The sequence below is a fragment of the Anser anser genome, assembly GCF_964211835.1.
Source record: "Anser anser genome assembly, chromosome: Z".
NCBI lineage: Eukaryota > Metazoa > Chordata > Aves > Anseriformes > Anatidae > Anser > Anser anser.
In genome coordinates, this window is record NC_139723.1 from 2,106,809 (window position 1) to 2,124,812 (window position 18,004).

Consider the following 18,004-nt stretch of genomic DNA (forward strand, 5'->3'; position numbering starts at 1 on the left):
TATGCCTTCCCTGAATTATCAAAAGCACCATTGGTTACAAACGATTTGGTGTATGGATAATTATATTAAGAGCCACTTCTTCTTATTTTAAAGTACAAGAGCAAAGTGATTTAGGTGTACTGGCAGCTAAACAAGAATGAGGCCTTCTTTACATGATTCTGATGAAAAACGGTGACATTTAGCAAATGTATACAGGCTCATTTAGGTAAGACAAGAATTAGATTAATCAGACTTCAGCTGTGTGCAAGTGACAAGCCACAATGGGCAAACTTCCCTGTGTCAGCACTCTCAACAATTTGTATAAGCTGACTGTTTGGTCTTCCACTGTTTTATTCTCACTTCTCCTACGTTCAAGATTAATGACAATTTTCCAGCTTCAATAAGATAGCTCTCCTGAAAGATTAATGAAACCTGTATTGAAAGAATACTTTCTTAACCGGACCTGAGTTTTGCACTGCTTCTACTTCTTTCTCTTTCCTTGCCTTGTGCCAGCAGCCTCTAGTAATACCTGGTGTTGTTAACAACCAATAAATAGTCTGATTTACCTTATCGTGTATATTATCATCAGAATTAGGCAGGTAGAGGTATTTTTTTTAATATTTCTGTTTATTTTTTGCTGAAATCGGAACATGCTCTCCAACACTTGGTTCACAGATGCCTGTGCAGAAAGTGTTACTGAAGCTCTACAGCTTTACCATTTCATCTGTTCTGCACAAGGCTCCCTGCCCATCTGCAGGACAAATTCTGTTAAATAGTCCTTAGATTATCCCCTCCTTTTTTTTTTTTTTTTTTCAGTATCATCTTTTTTTTTTTTTTTTCTGCATTTCTAGGAAAATATGCTACCTAAAATATGCTACAAGTTTCTATTGATATCCTGACTTAAAATAACTCTGGCAAACTAGAGTCTATTTTTTTCAAACAGATCTTTACATTTTGTTGATAAATTAGGTACATTTGTAATATCTTCATCTAAATATGACAGCAGAGATGAATATTTGGCAAAGTGTAATTTTTAGATCAGTTTTGCTAAAGAAGCATCATTTCATATACTGGTAAATATGATGATAAATTTATGAACTTGTAGGGATCTTTATATATTACATTTTGATGATTAATACAGTATAGAATTATTTGTGTTTAACAGATTAAAAAACGAGTTATCTATCTGACAGATTTTGAACAGTATTCAGTGGGGAATAATAAGTGAAGTTTTTCATGGTGTTCCTCTGGGGTTGGCACTTAGACTGGTATATTATTTCACCAATGGATTAAACACACAGTCATTCATATTTACATCTGCATGTGGCACAAGACATGAAGAAATGCCTACTCACACAGATTGATCTGTTCAGTCACTAAATTGGATTCCCTGTTAAAAAAAGAAGAAAAAAAAGTCTTACTGCAGCCAGCTCAAGCTGAATGTCGGGCCGCACGACGAAAGCCATGCCTTCACGACACCAAACTGCAGATGACTCTGGCTTTACCAGGCACTCGACCACAAGGGAGCATGGCATGATGCCCAGCATGGTCCTTGAATGTGCTAGCCCAAGGCAGAGGGCTGATATTAACACTGCACTGGGCGTTTGTGGAACTGCCCCTTACGAATGCAGGGACTGAGCAACTCAGGTGGTGCAGGGAAGAGCTTCAGAACGGTCCAGAGTTAGGTATTTTAAAGAAGGGAGCCCTGGCACTGAGCTTTCAATAACACCTTCCAATAACAAACTTTCAATACTTATCAAAGCCACAGCAACACTTAAACTGTGTGAGCTAAGCCTTGCTCATAAAACAACGACAGCAAAAGTCCAAGCCAGTGCTTAGTATGCTGTCTTTAGTAATTTATTTGCTAAGTGTTACGTGTTACCATTCCGAAATCAATAAACACCCAGGAAAAGTGTCTTTACAGGTACCACCAGGCTGCATATAAACTGTTGTGCTTCATGTCCAGCAACGGCAGTGTTGTGAAACAAAGGATATGTGTCAGAGAAAATATACAACTGAAGTTTGGCTTCATGTAACTTCTTTTTGGCCGCTTTTTAGGCTTGAGCATCAACTTTGCATCCCATTACAACTCCTGACTGCACGTCGCAGTGTGCTTTACCTTCTGTTTTCCTCCTACCGAGTATTGTGCTGCCACCGACTACTGTTCGCTCATCAGGGCAGCACTTGGTGCATGTACGTGTAAAAGTGACATTTCCCAACGGCACGCTGAAGGTGGAGAAAACTGAAGAACTTGCTAAAGGCCTGGACTGGTTGAGGATGAAGACGTGAGCACTTGTGAAGTGCTTTGGCTTGTGAAACATGGGCACGCAGGGAAGATGGGAAGCGGGACATGTTGGCTGGTATTGTTCGTTCTTGTAAACTGGGAAGTGGAAAATATCCTGCATAACGATCAGGATTTTAAAAAGCAGAAATATCCTACATACCTAACTTCTGGATGTTTCATTTTGTAATGTTAATAATCATTGGGAACATTTCTACAATATGTTGGAGAGAGGACTCTGAAACTAGTTCAAATAGGTAAGAAGGACTTATAAATAACAGATTTTTTTTTTTTTCCCAACTACACAACATAATAGCAAATAACTGTACAGAATAACTTGGATTAAGCACAGAATCCCTCTATCAGACCAAAACAATGCTTTTCTTGCTTTCATTTCTTTCATTAATATACTATATTAGGAATAGGTATGAATATTCTGAAACATTTGCTTTTTCAGATCCATCAGAATTCTTTTCCCATGGTTTTCTGAGTCACAATTATTTTAAGTTCCCGATTACCTACCAAATTCATAATTAAAGAAAACTTTAATATTGCCGACATATTTTGCATTCCTTACAAAGTAAGTGCATAGCATTTCTTTCATCATGCCCTGCAACAGGGAATACTGAAGTTTGTTGTTAGTTCATCTTACACAGAACAAAGGCTTTTTGGGGGTTGCTTTTTTACTTTTACTGGAGAAAAATCAAAAGGGCACAAACAGAAACAAATCAAATATGAGCTGACCCTTTATTCTATTAGGGTAGGCTGTTCTGCATGAAAATAATAATCAGTCATTAATAAACACTGAACATTTGTAATGAAGATCTGGTTCCAAGACCAAACCAGTCTGAGCATCTTCAGTAGATTAATTGCTGTGAGATCATATATCTCAGCTGCAGAAAGGCTAAATGGAAGTTTTAATGTGCTGCAAGCCAGCTGCATCAATGTAACTTATTCCCTCTAGTCAAGCAACATCAATTTCAGAAGCAGCTATTATCCACACCCTTTCTTTTAAGGTTCCTTTTTTTAATATTATAAATTGCTACTACAGAAGAATTGGAAACGTTGCTAATTAGTACCTTCCTTTTGAAGGCTAATTTTGAATTATTCTTGATCTTTTACTGAATCCATTAGGAAAAAAAAAAAAAAAAAAAAGGATCAGTTGTCCTCATTCTAAGGCAGCATTTCCTTCTCTTCCCTGGAAAGGGGAAGAGAGAAACTTCCCTTGGAAGTGTATCTTCTCAGACCTAGTCTTAAATCATTTTGTTACTCAATCTCTACCAAGAAGCATGTCAAGAATGGTCATTACTATATAAATGTGCAGAAAGAGTTCTCCAAAATATGCATCTCTTTGAGATCCCCAACCTCACGCAGCACAATTATACAGTTCAGCTGCTGCAGGAGCTTCGATACCTTTAAAGAACAGCACAGGATTTTCTCTTTTTCTTAATTAATTAAAAGGACCATCTGATAGAATATGTAGCACGCAATCCCAAATTAGGTTAGAGGATTAGTTTAGAGGATTTATCATGTGTAGTTCACATGTATTCATAGAATGGAGAACAAAATTCTCATATTAAATGGGCTGTAATTTTTAAGGAGATCCATGCTTAGTGTCAGAATCTGATGCCCAGTACATACTTAAACTGTCTTGTCTAATCCTTAGTAAATTCCTCCGGCCAACATAGCTAGATTTGTACCACTACTTCCACCAGCATCTTTAGTGGAGGGAATCCCAGGCATGTTACCAAGACCATATTATGCATTACCAGCGTACGGGATTTATCAAACCACTGCGAACCAGCCTGAGTTAGCGCAGAGCCAGTGATACCGTAAGTTATGCTGAAGGTACATTTGGCCCTCCACAGCATCACTGGCCTGGGAAGCAGAAGGATGTCCTGATGGTTTTACAGCTCCAGTCAGTGATACCAACTGGAGTCCTGTATAAAGCCTGAGTACCTCAGCCAGTCTCCTTGGTGTAGTCCCTGCACAAACTAATATGACCATGAGTACCATGGTGCATTTTTGTGTGACGTTTTCTAACAAACTAGCAAAAATCAGGGAAATGACAGTATACCATTTCTGAAATCAGAAGGTATACTTACCTTACGTTTTTAATTTTGCAAGATGTAATTTCCAAAATGTAATTTCACTTTTTACAAGACAGAGATAAGCAAGATAAAAATGGAGAGAATAAATTTCTTTTTCCCCATGTTCTTCTTTATTGACAGGTAAAATATCATTTTTATTAAAAGACAAGAAAATATGTAGGTACACACTTTTAAAAAGGAAAAACTGTTTCTTGTAGCATCCAACTCACTTTAACAGCAGAGGCTCTACCTTTGGAAACCAAAGTGAGTTATGGCATGAGACTGCTGATAAAGATTACGAGGCCAGAAAAAGCAAAGTTTTACTTAGTGCAAATGATACAGCACCTTCCTGAGGTGGTCACAGGCATCCAGAGCTGTCTGACAACTAGAAGGCAATGCTAGATAAATTTTGCCTGAAAAAAAATGCACTGAATGAATACATCTGATTTCCAGGTTCGACTAGAGGAAAGTATTGATGTCATGGGTGATAAAAACATGTAGGGCTGTGAAATTTGTACTTCTTAATTGCCAGAAAAACTGTTAGCCAACTATCAATGGCCAGCCATCAAGATTTAACTAATGGTAACTAGTTTTGGAAGCTACCAGTTAAAAGGATTTAAGTAAAGAGCTGATTTGCCTCTACCACAGTTTCCAGAGTTGCTAATAAAGCCTTCATCTGTTCTCCTGGAAAAAGAAATATATTTGTAGATATCTCTTGAAGAAACTGTGGTAGCTTTTTAAAAGTTTCTAGCTCTCTAAAGTACATATCTACTAACCAATCTGCAGAAAACGTACTTTCCATCTTATAGTAATCATGAGCCCTTACTGGAAGTCTGCTTGAACAAGCTACCTTTCTCAGAGTTGAAGTAAAGGGTGAAAACAGATTATAAACTGAACAAAAATTTAGCAGCATCTTGTTAAATAAAATCAACCACAGTTCTCTTTGCTGACTGCAGTAATCTTGTTCAGTGCGTTCATAGAATCTTCCAATTTTCTCTTCTGGATGAACAATGTTCAAAAGTTCTTGTTTTACTGGTAGGGACTGAACATAATCCAGTGGCAATTTTCCATTGGAGTCCCTCTGCTGTAGAAGGACTGGTCCTGCAAGAAAAATACAAACATTAATAATAATGACATGTTCCAGCTGGCAGCTGATCAAGATTATTTTTTTTGCCAGAAACTAGGAGTCTGTTTAAACTCATTTTTATTATGTTGGTACAACTGATGAGCTAGACATTTGCAACCAGAGAAGGGCAACGAAGCTGGTGAGGGATCTGGAGAACAAGTCTTACGAGGAGAGGCTGAGAGAGCTGGGGTTGTTTAGCCTCAAGAAGAGGAGGCTCAGGGGAGACCTCATCGCTCTCTACAGGTACCTTAAAGGAGGCTGTAGAGAGCTGGGGGTTGGTCTGTTCTCCCACGTGCCTGGTGACAGGACGAGGGGGAATGGGCGAAAGTTGCGCCAGGGGAGGTTTAGGTTGGATGTTAGGAAGAACTTCTTTACCGAAAGGGTTGTTAGGCATTGGAATGGGCTGCCCACGGAAGTGGTTGAGTCACCATCCCTGGGGGTATTTAAAAGACATTTAGATGTAGCCCTTAGTGATATGGTTTAGTGGAGGACTTGTTAGTGTTAGGTCAGAGGTTGGACTGGGTGATCTTGGAGGTCTCTTCCAACCTAGATGATTCTGTGATTCTGAACACAATTTAGAACATGCAGAGAGAACATTTGTAACAGTTTCTTTATGACATAGTTTTAATTTTCTTCCTGGTTTTGCTATGTTGAAAGTCAAGGATTATTATACAGAAATGTGAAAGAAATTCAAATGTACCTTACCCCTAAAATTTCAAGTAGCAATGTACCAATGTACAATTTCACAAAGAAATTTACAGGCTGGGTTATTTACTGAAACTGTCTCAAAATTAAAGGCAATTTATTATGATGGTCTTTATTTTACGTTTTTGGCTGGCGTGGCTAACCTTGTCCTAAGCTATGCATCAAGATAAACTACTGAGGTAGGAATCCTAGTCTTCCTCAACTGAGCTAGAAAATTTAGTCTCAGCAGATCGTTGCAAAAAATAATTACTATAGTAATTGGATTTAAAGTAATTAAGTGGGACATGGTTTTCTTATTCAGAGAATAAGAAAATAATATTTCTTTTCATACTACATTCTTTCAATATTTCCTGTTTATTAGTACAATGGAGCTATTAATATTTAAACAGTTTACAGATGTCCTGATAAGTTTAAGAAAGGCCACACCAGTAAGAAAAAAATGAAGAGGGATGTAACACTACAGGTGGTGTTTTTCAAAGGTGAGAACAACATAAATCTTCGCATGTAAATTTGGGTTACTATGCAAAAGAAATGATGCAATTTCATAACTTTAGTGTGTTTTCAGAAATATATTTTAATTACAAAAGATTACTCATTGCATGACTTTACTGTTATTAGAGCTTCTAACTTCCCTGTGATTGAAGCTATATTGTTTTACTCCCTCACTGACTATGTAAAATAATTAAGTTCTGCAAGCTGAGGACCTTTTTGCAGAAAGGGAAGAAGTTATTGCAGAGCTGTGCTCTAAGTTATTGAGCAGAGTAAATCCAGACGGAATGGGTAACACGTTTTCTACCATAGTCTTGTCAGCTACTTGACAGGCCAAAACCCGGAGTGTGACAAAGGCAAAGATAAGGGCACATGCAGCCTTATAGTTGCCAGAAAACTTTGATGAATGCAAGTGCAAGTAGAGCTCTTCCCGTAGGACAACAGGATCATCCACTACCTATTCTTCACAATAGCCGAGGAAAAATGCACATCTATCAGTGCAATGCCATTTCCAATTGAGGAGCTGGGCTTACTACATTATTGGCTATTGCATCACTTAGACCGATGGAAGTGAGCCCAGGTATTGGCTTGGCATGTCAGATGTGTGGTTCAGTAGATATATAAAACACCTGGGAGCCCAAGAACTGAAGCTCAGCAAACACAGAGAGGTGAAACTGCAAAGGAATGAATGTATAGATCATGAGCCGGCGCTTGTACAACAGACAGAGACAGCCTTTAGGGGGCAGGAGAAGACTGTAAATACACAGCGTCTTATGCCAAGAATGAAATAAAATTTTTGTTTCTCTAGCTTAATTAAGTAATAGGCCATCTAAATACAGTGCATTCTTTTACCTTAAGGCTACAAGCAGAATGATTTTTATTGAAAAAATCTGGACTCAGCATATAACACAGAGATTAAATTGACACTGTAGGTCAAGAGTAACGATATCTCAAATACCCATTTTAGTAAATAAATTCAAAGAAAGAAGAGTTGATATCCAGGATCATTCTTTGCTGTTGTTTTGTTTTAAAAAGCATGTTAAGTTAATTATGTTGATACGGGGTATTTCAACACAAGATACAAGTTCCCTGTCACTTAAAAAACATACTGTTCAAAACATTTATCACGTGTCTGCCTAAGGGGCAATGTATCTTTTTTTAGAAACTAAGGCGCCCCTCCCACTATTATCCCTAAACAGCAGTTATCACAATTACAATATAGATTCCTTTCTTAAACTAATTACCAAGCTAATTGTGTTTTTCAAAGACCATCACATTAATTTTCATAAATGCTGAACAAATTTAAATTGAAATACATGATTATATAGAGATTTACTGATCTATTTTTGCATTACAGTAAAAATAGATCAAAACAAAAGAAAACCCTTAGCTTTACTTGGTGAATAGGTAATCTTTATCTTTGTTAATTAGTTTGGAGGATATAGTTACAATGCATATGGTGTAAAATGCAGAATAAAAACATTATCATATTGGAAACAAAAGTGAAAATCCTGGCTAATTTCATATTCAGCTGATCAAGATAAGTGTGAGAACAGTAATATTTTTATTGTGACCAAAACAGCTTGGCTTAAAAATGTTTTAAAGTAAATATTTTATAATAAAATTTTATTTTATGCAACCATTAATAAAAGCACCACAAACTTCGTATGGACTCAGAACAGGATAATTTCCCTAAACCAGTTTAGCGTATATGCACTCACCCCCATGCTGAAGTAGCAGCTTGCCAATTTCTACGTGTCCATTTGACAGTGCATCATGCAAAGGAGTCACCCCGTCCACTTGACTGAGCAGGTCTACCTCTGGACAACGTTGCAAAATTTCATGGACACACACTGTGCTGCCATGGTTACAGGCTTCATGCAAAGGCGTCCAGCCAGCATGGTCTGAATTATAAATCAAGGGAAGTTTTAAAACAGCAGAAGTAGTACTAAAATGCTAATAACGTAATTCATTAGACAGCAAAACAGTTGACTTTTTAGCATTCATTATGGTGACAGTGTCAACATGTGATTTCAAAATAAGAACTTCTATTGAAAAACATGATAAAAAAATCGCATTTTTAAAAATTGATACAAAATGTGATGTTAAAGTACATTTAATTTAAAATTAACCTTTCAGCAATGTTTGCTATGAAGTCCCGATTTTGTTAGTTATAATAATAAAGGCAGTTTTCATAGCATAAATATAAACTTCATTACCAAAAGGATGTTTAACAGTTCCTTATCTGGCTTAATTTCTTAGTTCTGTAGAGAAAATGAATAACTTACCTTTAACATTAATTTCTATTCCAGGGGAAGAGAGAAGCTGAATCAATCTCTCCACTTTGTTTCTTATGCAAGCTTCATGCAGGGCTGTCTCTCCTACCATAAAAAATTAATAGATTACACTAGACTAGGCAAGATAGCAACTAAAGAAAATAATCAAAGTGCCTGGAACTAGGAGACCTGGCTATATGCCAGAAAATTCAATAATGAGTAAGATTTTCCTTTATCCTGTTTAACCATCTTTTAAGAAAATTCAAAAAAAAAAAAACCCACAGCGCTTCTGTTCCACCAGAGATCCAGCAATGAAATTGTATTGCAAATGGTTTAACACAGGAATTATCTCCCCCCAGTTCAAGGTTTAAAGCTTCAATCACACTATAAAAGCACCAAGTGATCACAGAACACCAAAAATACTGGGTTTTGAAGCAATAAAACTTTAGAGTGCAGTTGCCCTCCCTTAAATTTATTCATGAACCTACGTTAAAATGTATGGTTCTTTTTACACAGCATTTATAGCTTAATTCAAATGAATGTTTCTGGCTAAGCACGAGTGCCTCTACACACTCAAGTATAATTCAGAACTTCAAATCCGTTAACAGATGGTTTGCTGTTTCTCAATAGGCTGTCTGACTTGGCTACAGTAGCAAGGGAAGGGGGAAAAGAGGGAGAAATACATGAAGGGGTCCTAATAATAATAGTAATAATAATAATAATAATAACAAAAAAGAAAATCCTCTGGAAAAAAAAATACCAAGCCTTGGTATCATGTAAAACTGAAGTGTGAAAAATTGAACAGCAAGCAACTGAGAACTGCTGCTTATATATAAAGACACCATTAGTCTCTGCATGATAAAAACTTCAGACCCATTCTGAACACTGTTTTGCTTTCAAGTAAATGATTAGGTTTGAACAAGAGCCAGAGAAAAATCTTGATGCCAGGTGAAAGATGATGCAACAAACATCTTAGAAATGAAGAATATCTCTGGCTAAATCTCTTCAGCGTTTGCAATAAGATTAACATAGCGTATTTTGTTATATTAATACTTTCACTATGTAAATCTGTCAGCTCCATACTCATTCTTTCAACAGTAGATACTACTTACAATTTTGGCAGGGAAAGAATAGAAAAAAAAGCATTTTTTCCTGTAGTCCTTCAGCTCACTTTTCTTTGTAGAAGTCAGCATGTAATAATTCACATCAATTTTACTTGCAAAAGCAATAAAGAGAAAGTGAACCAATTTTAAAAATGCATGGTCTGGCTCTGTTACTGAAGCTCTCTTAAATCCCAAAAGAGGGTGAGGTGGTTTTTTTTTTGTCCTTCAGTGTTTGTGATACAATTCTGATTATAATTTTTTGAACAATCCTAGGTTCTATTTGCTAGTTTTTCCTAAGCCTTCTCTTGGGTGTCATGATTAATAGTTGTGTTTTAAGTGATATAGGTAAATTTCTGATGATGAAGATAATAAAAAGTAGTTCCAGTGAGTAATTCTGTTGAGGTAAAGCCTCATGTAAAGTACAATTTATTGCATTTGTGTAATAAGTAGGAACTGAATGAATTACTGCAGTGCTGTTTTATTCCTTAGGTACTTGGGTTCCAGTATAGCTAAGACAAAAGCCAAATGCCTTTCATAGTCTGGGCTGAATGCCTGGAAGAAAACAGTCCATATGCTTAACACAGCTATGTAACATAGCATACTCCTCAGTCTTTGTTCACAAAATGTCTAGGACTGAAAGAGATGAAGACTGAATTATACTTTCAAATCAGAAGACGTTGATCCTACCAAGCACAGGTTGAGGTGGATTAGCAAAGTAAGGCGGGCAAGCCTGGAATGAGCTCACACAAGCTGTACACTGTATTTAATATCTGGGAGGGGGAGGGGAATGAAGAAGGCAGCTTTATTCCACCATATATACAATTCCTCCTCTCAAACAGACATTGACAAAAAGAAATGTGAACCATAAGAAAATAATTCTTGGGCATAAGCCATCATTTTAGTTGAGCATTCATAAGGTCAAGATTTTTAAACCTGAAACTGCCGATTCTAACCATATAAAGTTCTTAACATAAATTAGATACATAGAATACCTTTAACATTTCTCCTGTAAAAATGCGCTTCTTCAGCTAAAATGTAGCAATTCTCTTTGGTGTCTGAAGCCCCAACTTTCTCCCTTGCTCTACGCGTCCTTGTACAGCACTTACTAAATACTAAGTCACTGAAAAGAGAGCAAAGGAGACACATCTAAAATCACTCTTTTATTTTTTTGGATAGAGTGTATGTACCTAAAGACTTTAAAATGTGTATAGGTATCGTACTTAGATCTAAGAATTTCAGAGTTATTTCTAAAATGTCTTAACTATGTAATTTATATGTCATTTAATTATAACTGTATTTAAAACAGCAATAAAATTAAATTACCCACAATTAAACTTTTTTAAAAGGTAATTCTGTGAATTGTTCAACTTCTCTATGTATCCTTTATTTATAATATTGGGAAAATATTACTACATCAGTCTGCATGTATGCAGAGATGGAGGATGGGGAGAAAAGGGGAACCCCACACCAGAGGTGTTACAGGTTTAAAATGGAGATTTCTGTCAGTTGTAGTAATTTGTAGACAACAAAACAGGTCATATAAAGTTCAAGAAATGTGTCAGGTCAGAAGCTGTCCCCCAAAGCAGAATAAAACTGGTGATGTTATAGGTATTACTTACGGTAGATCAGGCAGCACTTTGACTTGGTTCTGCTTATCACCATTTAGCATCTGTAATGCCCTTTGAGACTCAGGGCATGGCCAACGCCCTGTTTTCTTTTTCTTTGCTTTACGTATCTTTCTTGTCTCACACATCCCTAACTCTCTCAAGGCAGGCAAATAGGAACAGACCTGTTGCAAAAGTAACACTTTCAGTGAGTTTCTGTAAAGTAAACTAAAAGTCTTTTTTCTGTTCTTGCACTTCATGTACAAGCAGTCATTCACCACCCACAGGGTACTGCATCTCAGTTTTTTAAAATATGGTCCCTAAGTGATGTTTGCACATATAGGTTGTTGTCAGCTCTGCGATCTTTATTTTAATATTGTTGTAGTTCACAACAACTCATACGCTAGCCTCAGAGGTGAGTGAGATATGTCTGAGCCAGGAGGTGGGATTTTTTTTTTTCTGTAGCCGAGAACATATTCATCTCTTTAACTGGATATAACTGGACTAAAGAAAAGCTAATTGATTCTCACTTACTTAATGGAAGTATTTACAAGCTTTCTTCCCCCAGCTCAGGGAGCAACTTAGCAAAGAAATACTCCCCTCTTTCATCCCTTCTAAGCTAAGGGTTGGAATAAGCCTTTGGACATTGTGAAAGCAGTAAGCTAGTCAGTTAGCTCTTAAGTGTTCTTTCATTATTGGGATAGCATTGTAGGTATTTTGGCTCGTTTCTGGCAATACAGAGCTTCCAACCCACATCTGACCCTCTTTTCAAAAAGTCATGCGAGATTTTGCAGTTTGGCAAAAGCATAGTCCAGTGAGGGGTCTCACTGCATGATTAGTCATTAGATCAAAGAATTTTAAAGAAGGCTTTGAGTACGTAACACATCGCTGAAGATTATGCAAGCAGCGTGCAATGAAGGAACTCACTGTACAGTTACTTGCGGAGAGTCGGAGAGCACTGCTTAAACCCATAGGAAAGCCTAGCTGATAAATGCTGTATGAGAAGAGCAAGCAAAATTGGAACATGGTCAGTCTTTATTGTATGGAACAAGAAAGAAAGAATGCTAAGGAAAGCCATAGAAACCCATGAACTTTTATTCAGGCTCTGCTAACATTTTTTAAAGTTCTTGCAGAGAGTGATTAGTAGTCATGGCAATACTAAAAATAGTGATTGCTGCTACATATGTGTTGGCAACATACGTTAAATATTAGATCTCGTTGGTTTATTTTTGAAATTCTGTCAGTCTTTTGTTCAAGCTCTCTTTAAACACAATGTATTAATAAACAATGATCTCTGTTCACAATAAATTTCTGTAAAGTTTGAGAAAACTTACGTATGGAAAAAATTATTAAGTTTGACTTTGTTTTTCTTTAACTCTACCTGTCAACTTCAGGCCATAACACTCAAGAATTCCATATTCTGGTTAGACTTTAGCATAGAAGTTACTGAAATGTGGCTCTAAGTTAGGTCATGTCATTGCTGTGTGATCTTCCTGATGTGTGTGTATCCTGACAGTGACTGTGGTTTTGAGAATTTCATTATATATTTCCTCATCAGCTATCACAGTTTGTGATTTGAAGGCAAGAAAAGGTTTGCAAGTAGGAGAAAGCTTTTAAGAGGAGAAATTCATAGGAAGACGCTGTGGTTCAGAATAATAAAATCTCGTATCTAACAAATGCTTGGACACAGTAGAATAAAAATCTGAAGGAAAACATATCCATGGAAAACCATGCAGTATTTTGCATTTTCCTTAATTACAGACATAATATTGCAAAAAAGTATTCATATCAAAGATTATTTTAAAAAGCTTTCCTTTTGACTTTCCATGTTAGCTGCATGTAAACAGATTAATTAACTCGAAGAGGTGTTACCAATTCTCTGGTAAGAAAAACTTCACTATTGTTTTGAACCTTGCTCTCAGGCAGATAGAAATATAAATGCAGAAGAGTTACTGCAGGTGGAAGAGCATACATGCAATGACCAAGACCTTACACCACAAAAGAAAGATATTTTCCAAGACTTTCGCAAATCTAATTATTTGTTAAGTACTTAAGTATCCTAGGTTATTAAAGAGTGTAAGAGTTACTTACTATTTTCTGAAGAGAAAGAGGTTCTGTAGAAATAGTTACATTCCTCTGTAAACACAGTTTTTTAAAAACTGCTTCTGCCACAAACATTTGAAGCCAGAGGGATGGTATGGTACAAATGAACATTTGTAAATCATGTATTGAAAAATCTGGATAAAAACAAAGGGAAGAAAAAGAGCTCTACTGTTGCAGTTACTGTAAGTTATTCTCTATTAGAATTACTAAAATAGTCATATTAAAAAAGATTGTATCCATCATCTGATAACAAGACCAGCTTCTTAGACAATGATCATCAAACTTTAAAAGACAAAGCACCACTTCTTACAATATTAAGCACTTTTAAAAAATGCTCTGAACACAACCTTATAAAAGCTCTAGATTGATTTTGAGAATGAAATTATTCATTTGATGAAATTATGCAAGTGATCACCTTTAAAATTTCATGTGACATAATACAAACACAATTTAGGTAATATGTATGTAACACAAACAAAGAAATCTGATTAAGTAATGCAGGGCGACCTACAAATTCTACATGGGACCTTAAGCAAATTCCAATACTATTCAGATGTACCTGTCTTCAGGCTTAGCTCTGGCCTACTTCATTGTTTTTATTTGTTTGTTTGGGGTTTTGTTTGTTTGTTTTGTTTTGTATTTGTTTTTAGAGGAGATGGAATGGATGATTTTTCTTAAGGTTATATTTGCATTTTGATTCTAGCAGTAGAATTTCATCAAAATAGCACCTGAAAAAGGTGGAAAGCAAGGTCTGCCAAGGTCTTTACTGTACTGAGGTAGTATTCTGCTCTGCTGAGAAATGCTCACACAGTAACTGGTATACAGACACAATCAAAACAAGAATAACATTTAAGTGTCTTCTACTCCAAGATTGACAGAATCTTAGGAAAATTCTGTTATGGTTTTTCACACTTTAAGTCCTGTGGACTGAAGTGAGCTCCAGTGATCACCAATTATAATGTCAAATAATCTTTATTCTTTACAACCAGACTATGAATGTTATTCCTATGAATGGTCTGAATGGATGAAGAAGCATATAAAAATTAATTTAAAAAGAAAATCCTTTGGAGAGGTAGCAGGAGATACTAAAAGCTCCACTGACGTAAATACTACAAAGTTCCAACTTTTTTTTTGGTTTGTTTTTTGTTGTGTTTTTTTAAATCTGAGGCAGGTTATAATGGTTCTGATCATTCACTTTCCATAGGAAAGACCAAGACCAGAGTCAAACTATTTGACTAGAGACATAGAATTCAGTGTTGGTTTTTTTTGTTTGTTTTTTCACGACAGCTCTTCTCAAGTGTCCAGGTGGAGAAGGCAACAGCACTTCAAATGAAGTCTAACCAACACCTTTCTCTACAGAAAATTATGATTGAATATGACTGAAACTGGGATATACTTAGAGGTATAAAAGCTGAGATACAGTTTTCCCATGATTCTATAACAACAACAAAAAAAAAATGGTGGGAATGAAGTTTCAATATAAAATTAAAAATATTCAGTCTTTTCTTCAGTTTATTTTTTTCGGTCCAGTTGAGTTCCTCATCCTCAATTGCTGAAACAACCAATAACACAGCTGATGTTGAATGGCAACGGTCCGAGCCATAACATTTCTCTTCATCTAGTATATTAATTGAAGAGGAACAATAGATATATGATACTCATAGGAGCAGTTGAATCCCACCCTACCCCATTAATGTCCTTTAAATCTAAGGATTTGGAATGAGACATTGAAATGTTTCCATCTGATGTCTGTAAGGACCAAAATTTCAGGGTAGCTTTTGGACTTACTGCTGAAATGCCTTTAACAAATAAGATCAAGCCTGTTGAGTGAAAGGTCTCATCTGAAAATTGGTCTGAGCAAAGGTGTCCCGAATTGCCTCTCTGAAGTTATGGTTTATTATGATATGCTTACACTTCCTCCTAAACTGACAAGAGAACTGCAAAGATTTTATTTCCTCTTCACACTCTTTAATAATACCTAATACCTACTAATACCTATTGAGATTTATTTAAAAGGATTTTAATAGGAAAGCTCTCTCTATTTGGTCTTTGCTTGGGACAGACATACACATGCACATGCACACACACAGAGTAAAACAGTTTCCTGCATACACATCACACTGTAAGATAGCATGGCTGCAAAAGAAGGTAAAACATAACTTGAATGTAAACTGAGAATTTTAATTTAGGACTTCTTTGGTATATCTGATTAAAAGATTGAGAAGCATTTCAAACACTCACCGTCACAAGCAATGGCAACGTATTGTGCTAAATCATCAGCTATTTGACAAAACACATTTCGGTCCATAAGTAAACCTGAGATGATCCAATACTCCACTACAGTTCCAAGAATTGCCTTTAATAGAGCAGCTATTTCACATCTGAAAGCCTACAAGGAGAAAAAAAAAAAAAAAAAAATCTATAGACCTGTATTGTATAGTAAATTCACACTGAAAATGTGCCAGTAATAATGCCAGAGAACATCTTCAAATAAAAGGCATATCAGTTCTTCACTGGCGTTTCTCTCTCTGATTAAAAACAAACTGTTGCAGCCAGGTCAACAAAATTAATTATGCCATTAATGCCATACCAGTTGAGATATGGCATTAGAGAACTACAAATTATTTGGAAACATACTTTCTAGAACACCATGCAAAATATGATCAAAGATTACAAGTACAAAGTAATTTATTTTCAAAATAGGTTTTGTTTAACTGTAAAATTTCAAGTATTGCATTTTTGCTAGTTAACCTTGTGTTTATTTAATAATTACAGGGCTCTTAGCCTCCTTGCTCTGTTAGGATTCACAGTTCCTAAAGGTACCATCATGAAACTAAAGCCCCCAGTGTGATTAACCACATACATATGTGCCAAAAGGTGGGTAAGGTCGTAAGGTGCTACTCTATTGCACATAAAAAACTTAGGCAGTATGTGGGATCAGGAAACTTTCTTCTACTATTAAACTTCCAAAAAGACCAGCAGCCGCATTTTTAAAGTGAATGGAAGTAAGGTCACTAGCCTTAGCTTTTTCTCCCCTGAACCTGCAGGAAAAATAAGGATACACAGATAAGAAAGCAAAGCATATTTTCTTGAGGAGTTACTAAGATGACGTGTAGCTAGACAACTTGTCATCCAGGAGGTACTGTCACATTAACATATGTATTCATCCATACTAGCACTTCACCTCACTATTATAGGTTCGGTAGCATGCTGTTTCTGGTGTCCAAGTTAGTATGTGCAAAGGATAGTCAGATCTGTCTACACAACACCTTTCTCCACCGTGTAGAAATATTCTGTGCAATGAGTCTGAAATACGACATTCCTCCAACCACATGTTCAACCACACCAAATTCACAGATTTGTACGTCAGTTTTGAATGTGAAAATTAGAAAAATACATGCAAGATAGTAAGAATACATGAAGCTAATTTGACAAAATTATCAGAGTCTAAGTAGAGCCTACATCTAAGGCTCTACTAGAGAATCACTACAGTTACACTAGAGCATCTGCTGATACACTGCATTCCAGTGAACAAGAACGCATACTTCGAAACACACAATTTTGGATAAGAGGGAAATGGAATCAAATATGTACTTATTGGTAAGCTTGAGACTTTAAAGAGTTACTTAAAGGAAACAGAACTTTTCTTTTTTTAGTTGTGCTCCACAATCAATGGTTTGTCTGATACTCCTTTGAGAACAAAATACATTCAGGGTTGGTTTAAAATAATTTAATACAATTCCCTCAGGAGCTGGAAAGCACCAAAGACCAAAGCAGTTTGAGCTTCATCAATAAATCAGACATATATGAGAACAATGGACACTGTGACACAGATGAAATTTATTATAAAAATACTACAAAATCATCTGCAGAAAACCTACATACATACTGCCCATACAGTTAACAGCCTTTCTTGTCATTCAAAAGAAAAGGAATAAACAGAACTACAAATAAACGTTGTGTGGGGGGGTGAGGTAATCTCTGTCACTGAAAGCTTTTAAGATCTGGTTAGACAAAATCTGTCAGGAATGTGATCTTTGAGATAGCTTCCTGCCCTAATTCCTTTTTTTCTGTTCAGCTCTGCTTGATTTGTTTTGCCCCTTGCTTTACTGTATCCTAATACATTATTTTAGATGAAATGTGAGATCTCGTATGGAAAAAAAAATGGAGCACTAGTATGGCAGGTCAACAACATGATTTTTTTTTTTCTGCCAATATTTAAATATTTTCAAGATATATTACTCTGTA

General features: G+C 36.1%; 1 protein-coding gene across 3 annotated transcripts in view; it reads right to left on the minus strand.

Annotated features, from left to right (window-relative positions):
- Positions 1-4,458: 4,458 nt before the first annotated feature.
- The window catches only part of SLF1 (SMC5-SMC6 complex localization factor 1), a 39,651-nt gene continuing 26,105 nt past the window's right edge, over positions 4,459-18,004 (minus strand). For all 3 annotated transcript variants that reach the window (XM_083817034.1, XM_083817032.1, XM_083817033.1), the window contains 7 exons: positions 15,998-16,145; positions 13,745-13,890; positions 11,669-11,838; positions 11,042-11,169; positions 8,959-9,051; positions 8,392-8,574; positions 4,459-5,451 (listed from right to left, as the gene is read on the minus strand). In XM_083817034.1, coding sequence (XP_083673160.1) covers positions 4,967-5,451; positions 8,392-8,574; positions 8,959-9,051; positions 11,042-11,169; positions 11,669-11,838; positions 13,745-13,890; positions 15,998-16,145 — 1,353 coding nt within the window. In that variant the 3' untranslated portion in view covers positions 4,459-4,966. The remainder of the gene's footprint in view (positions 5,452-8,391; positions 8,575-8,958; positions 9,052-11,041; positions 11,170-11,668; positions 11,839-13,744; positions 13,891-15,997; positions 16,146-18,004) is intronic.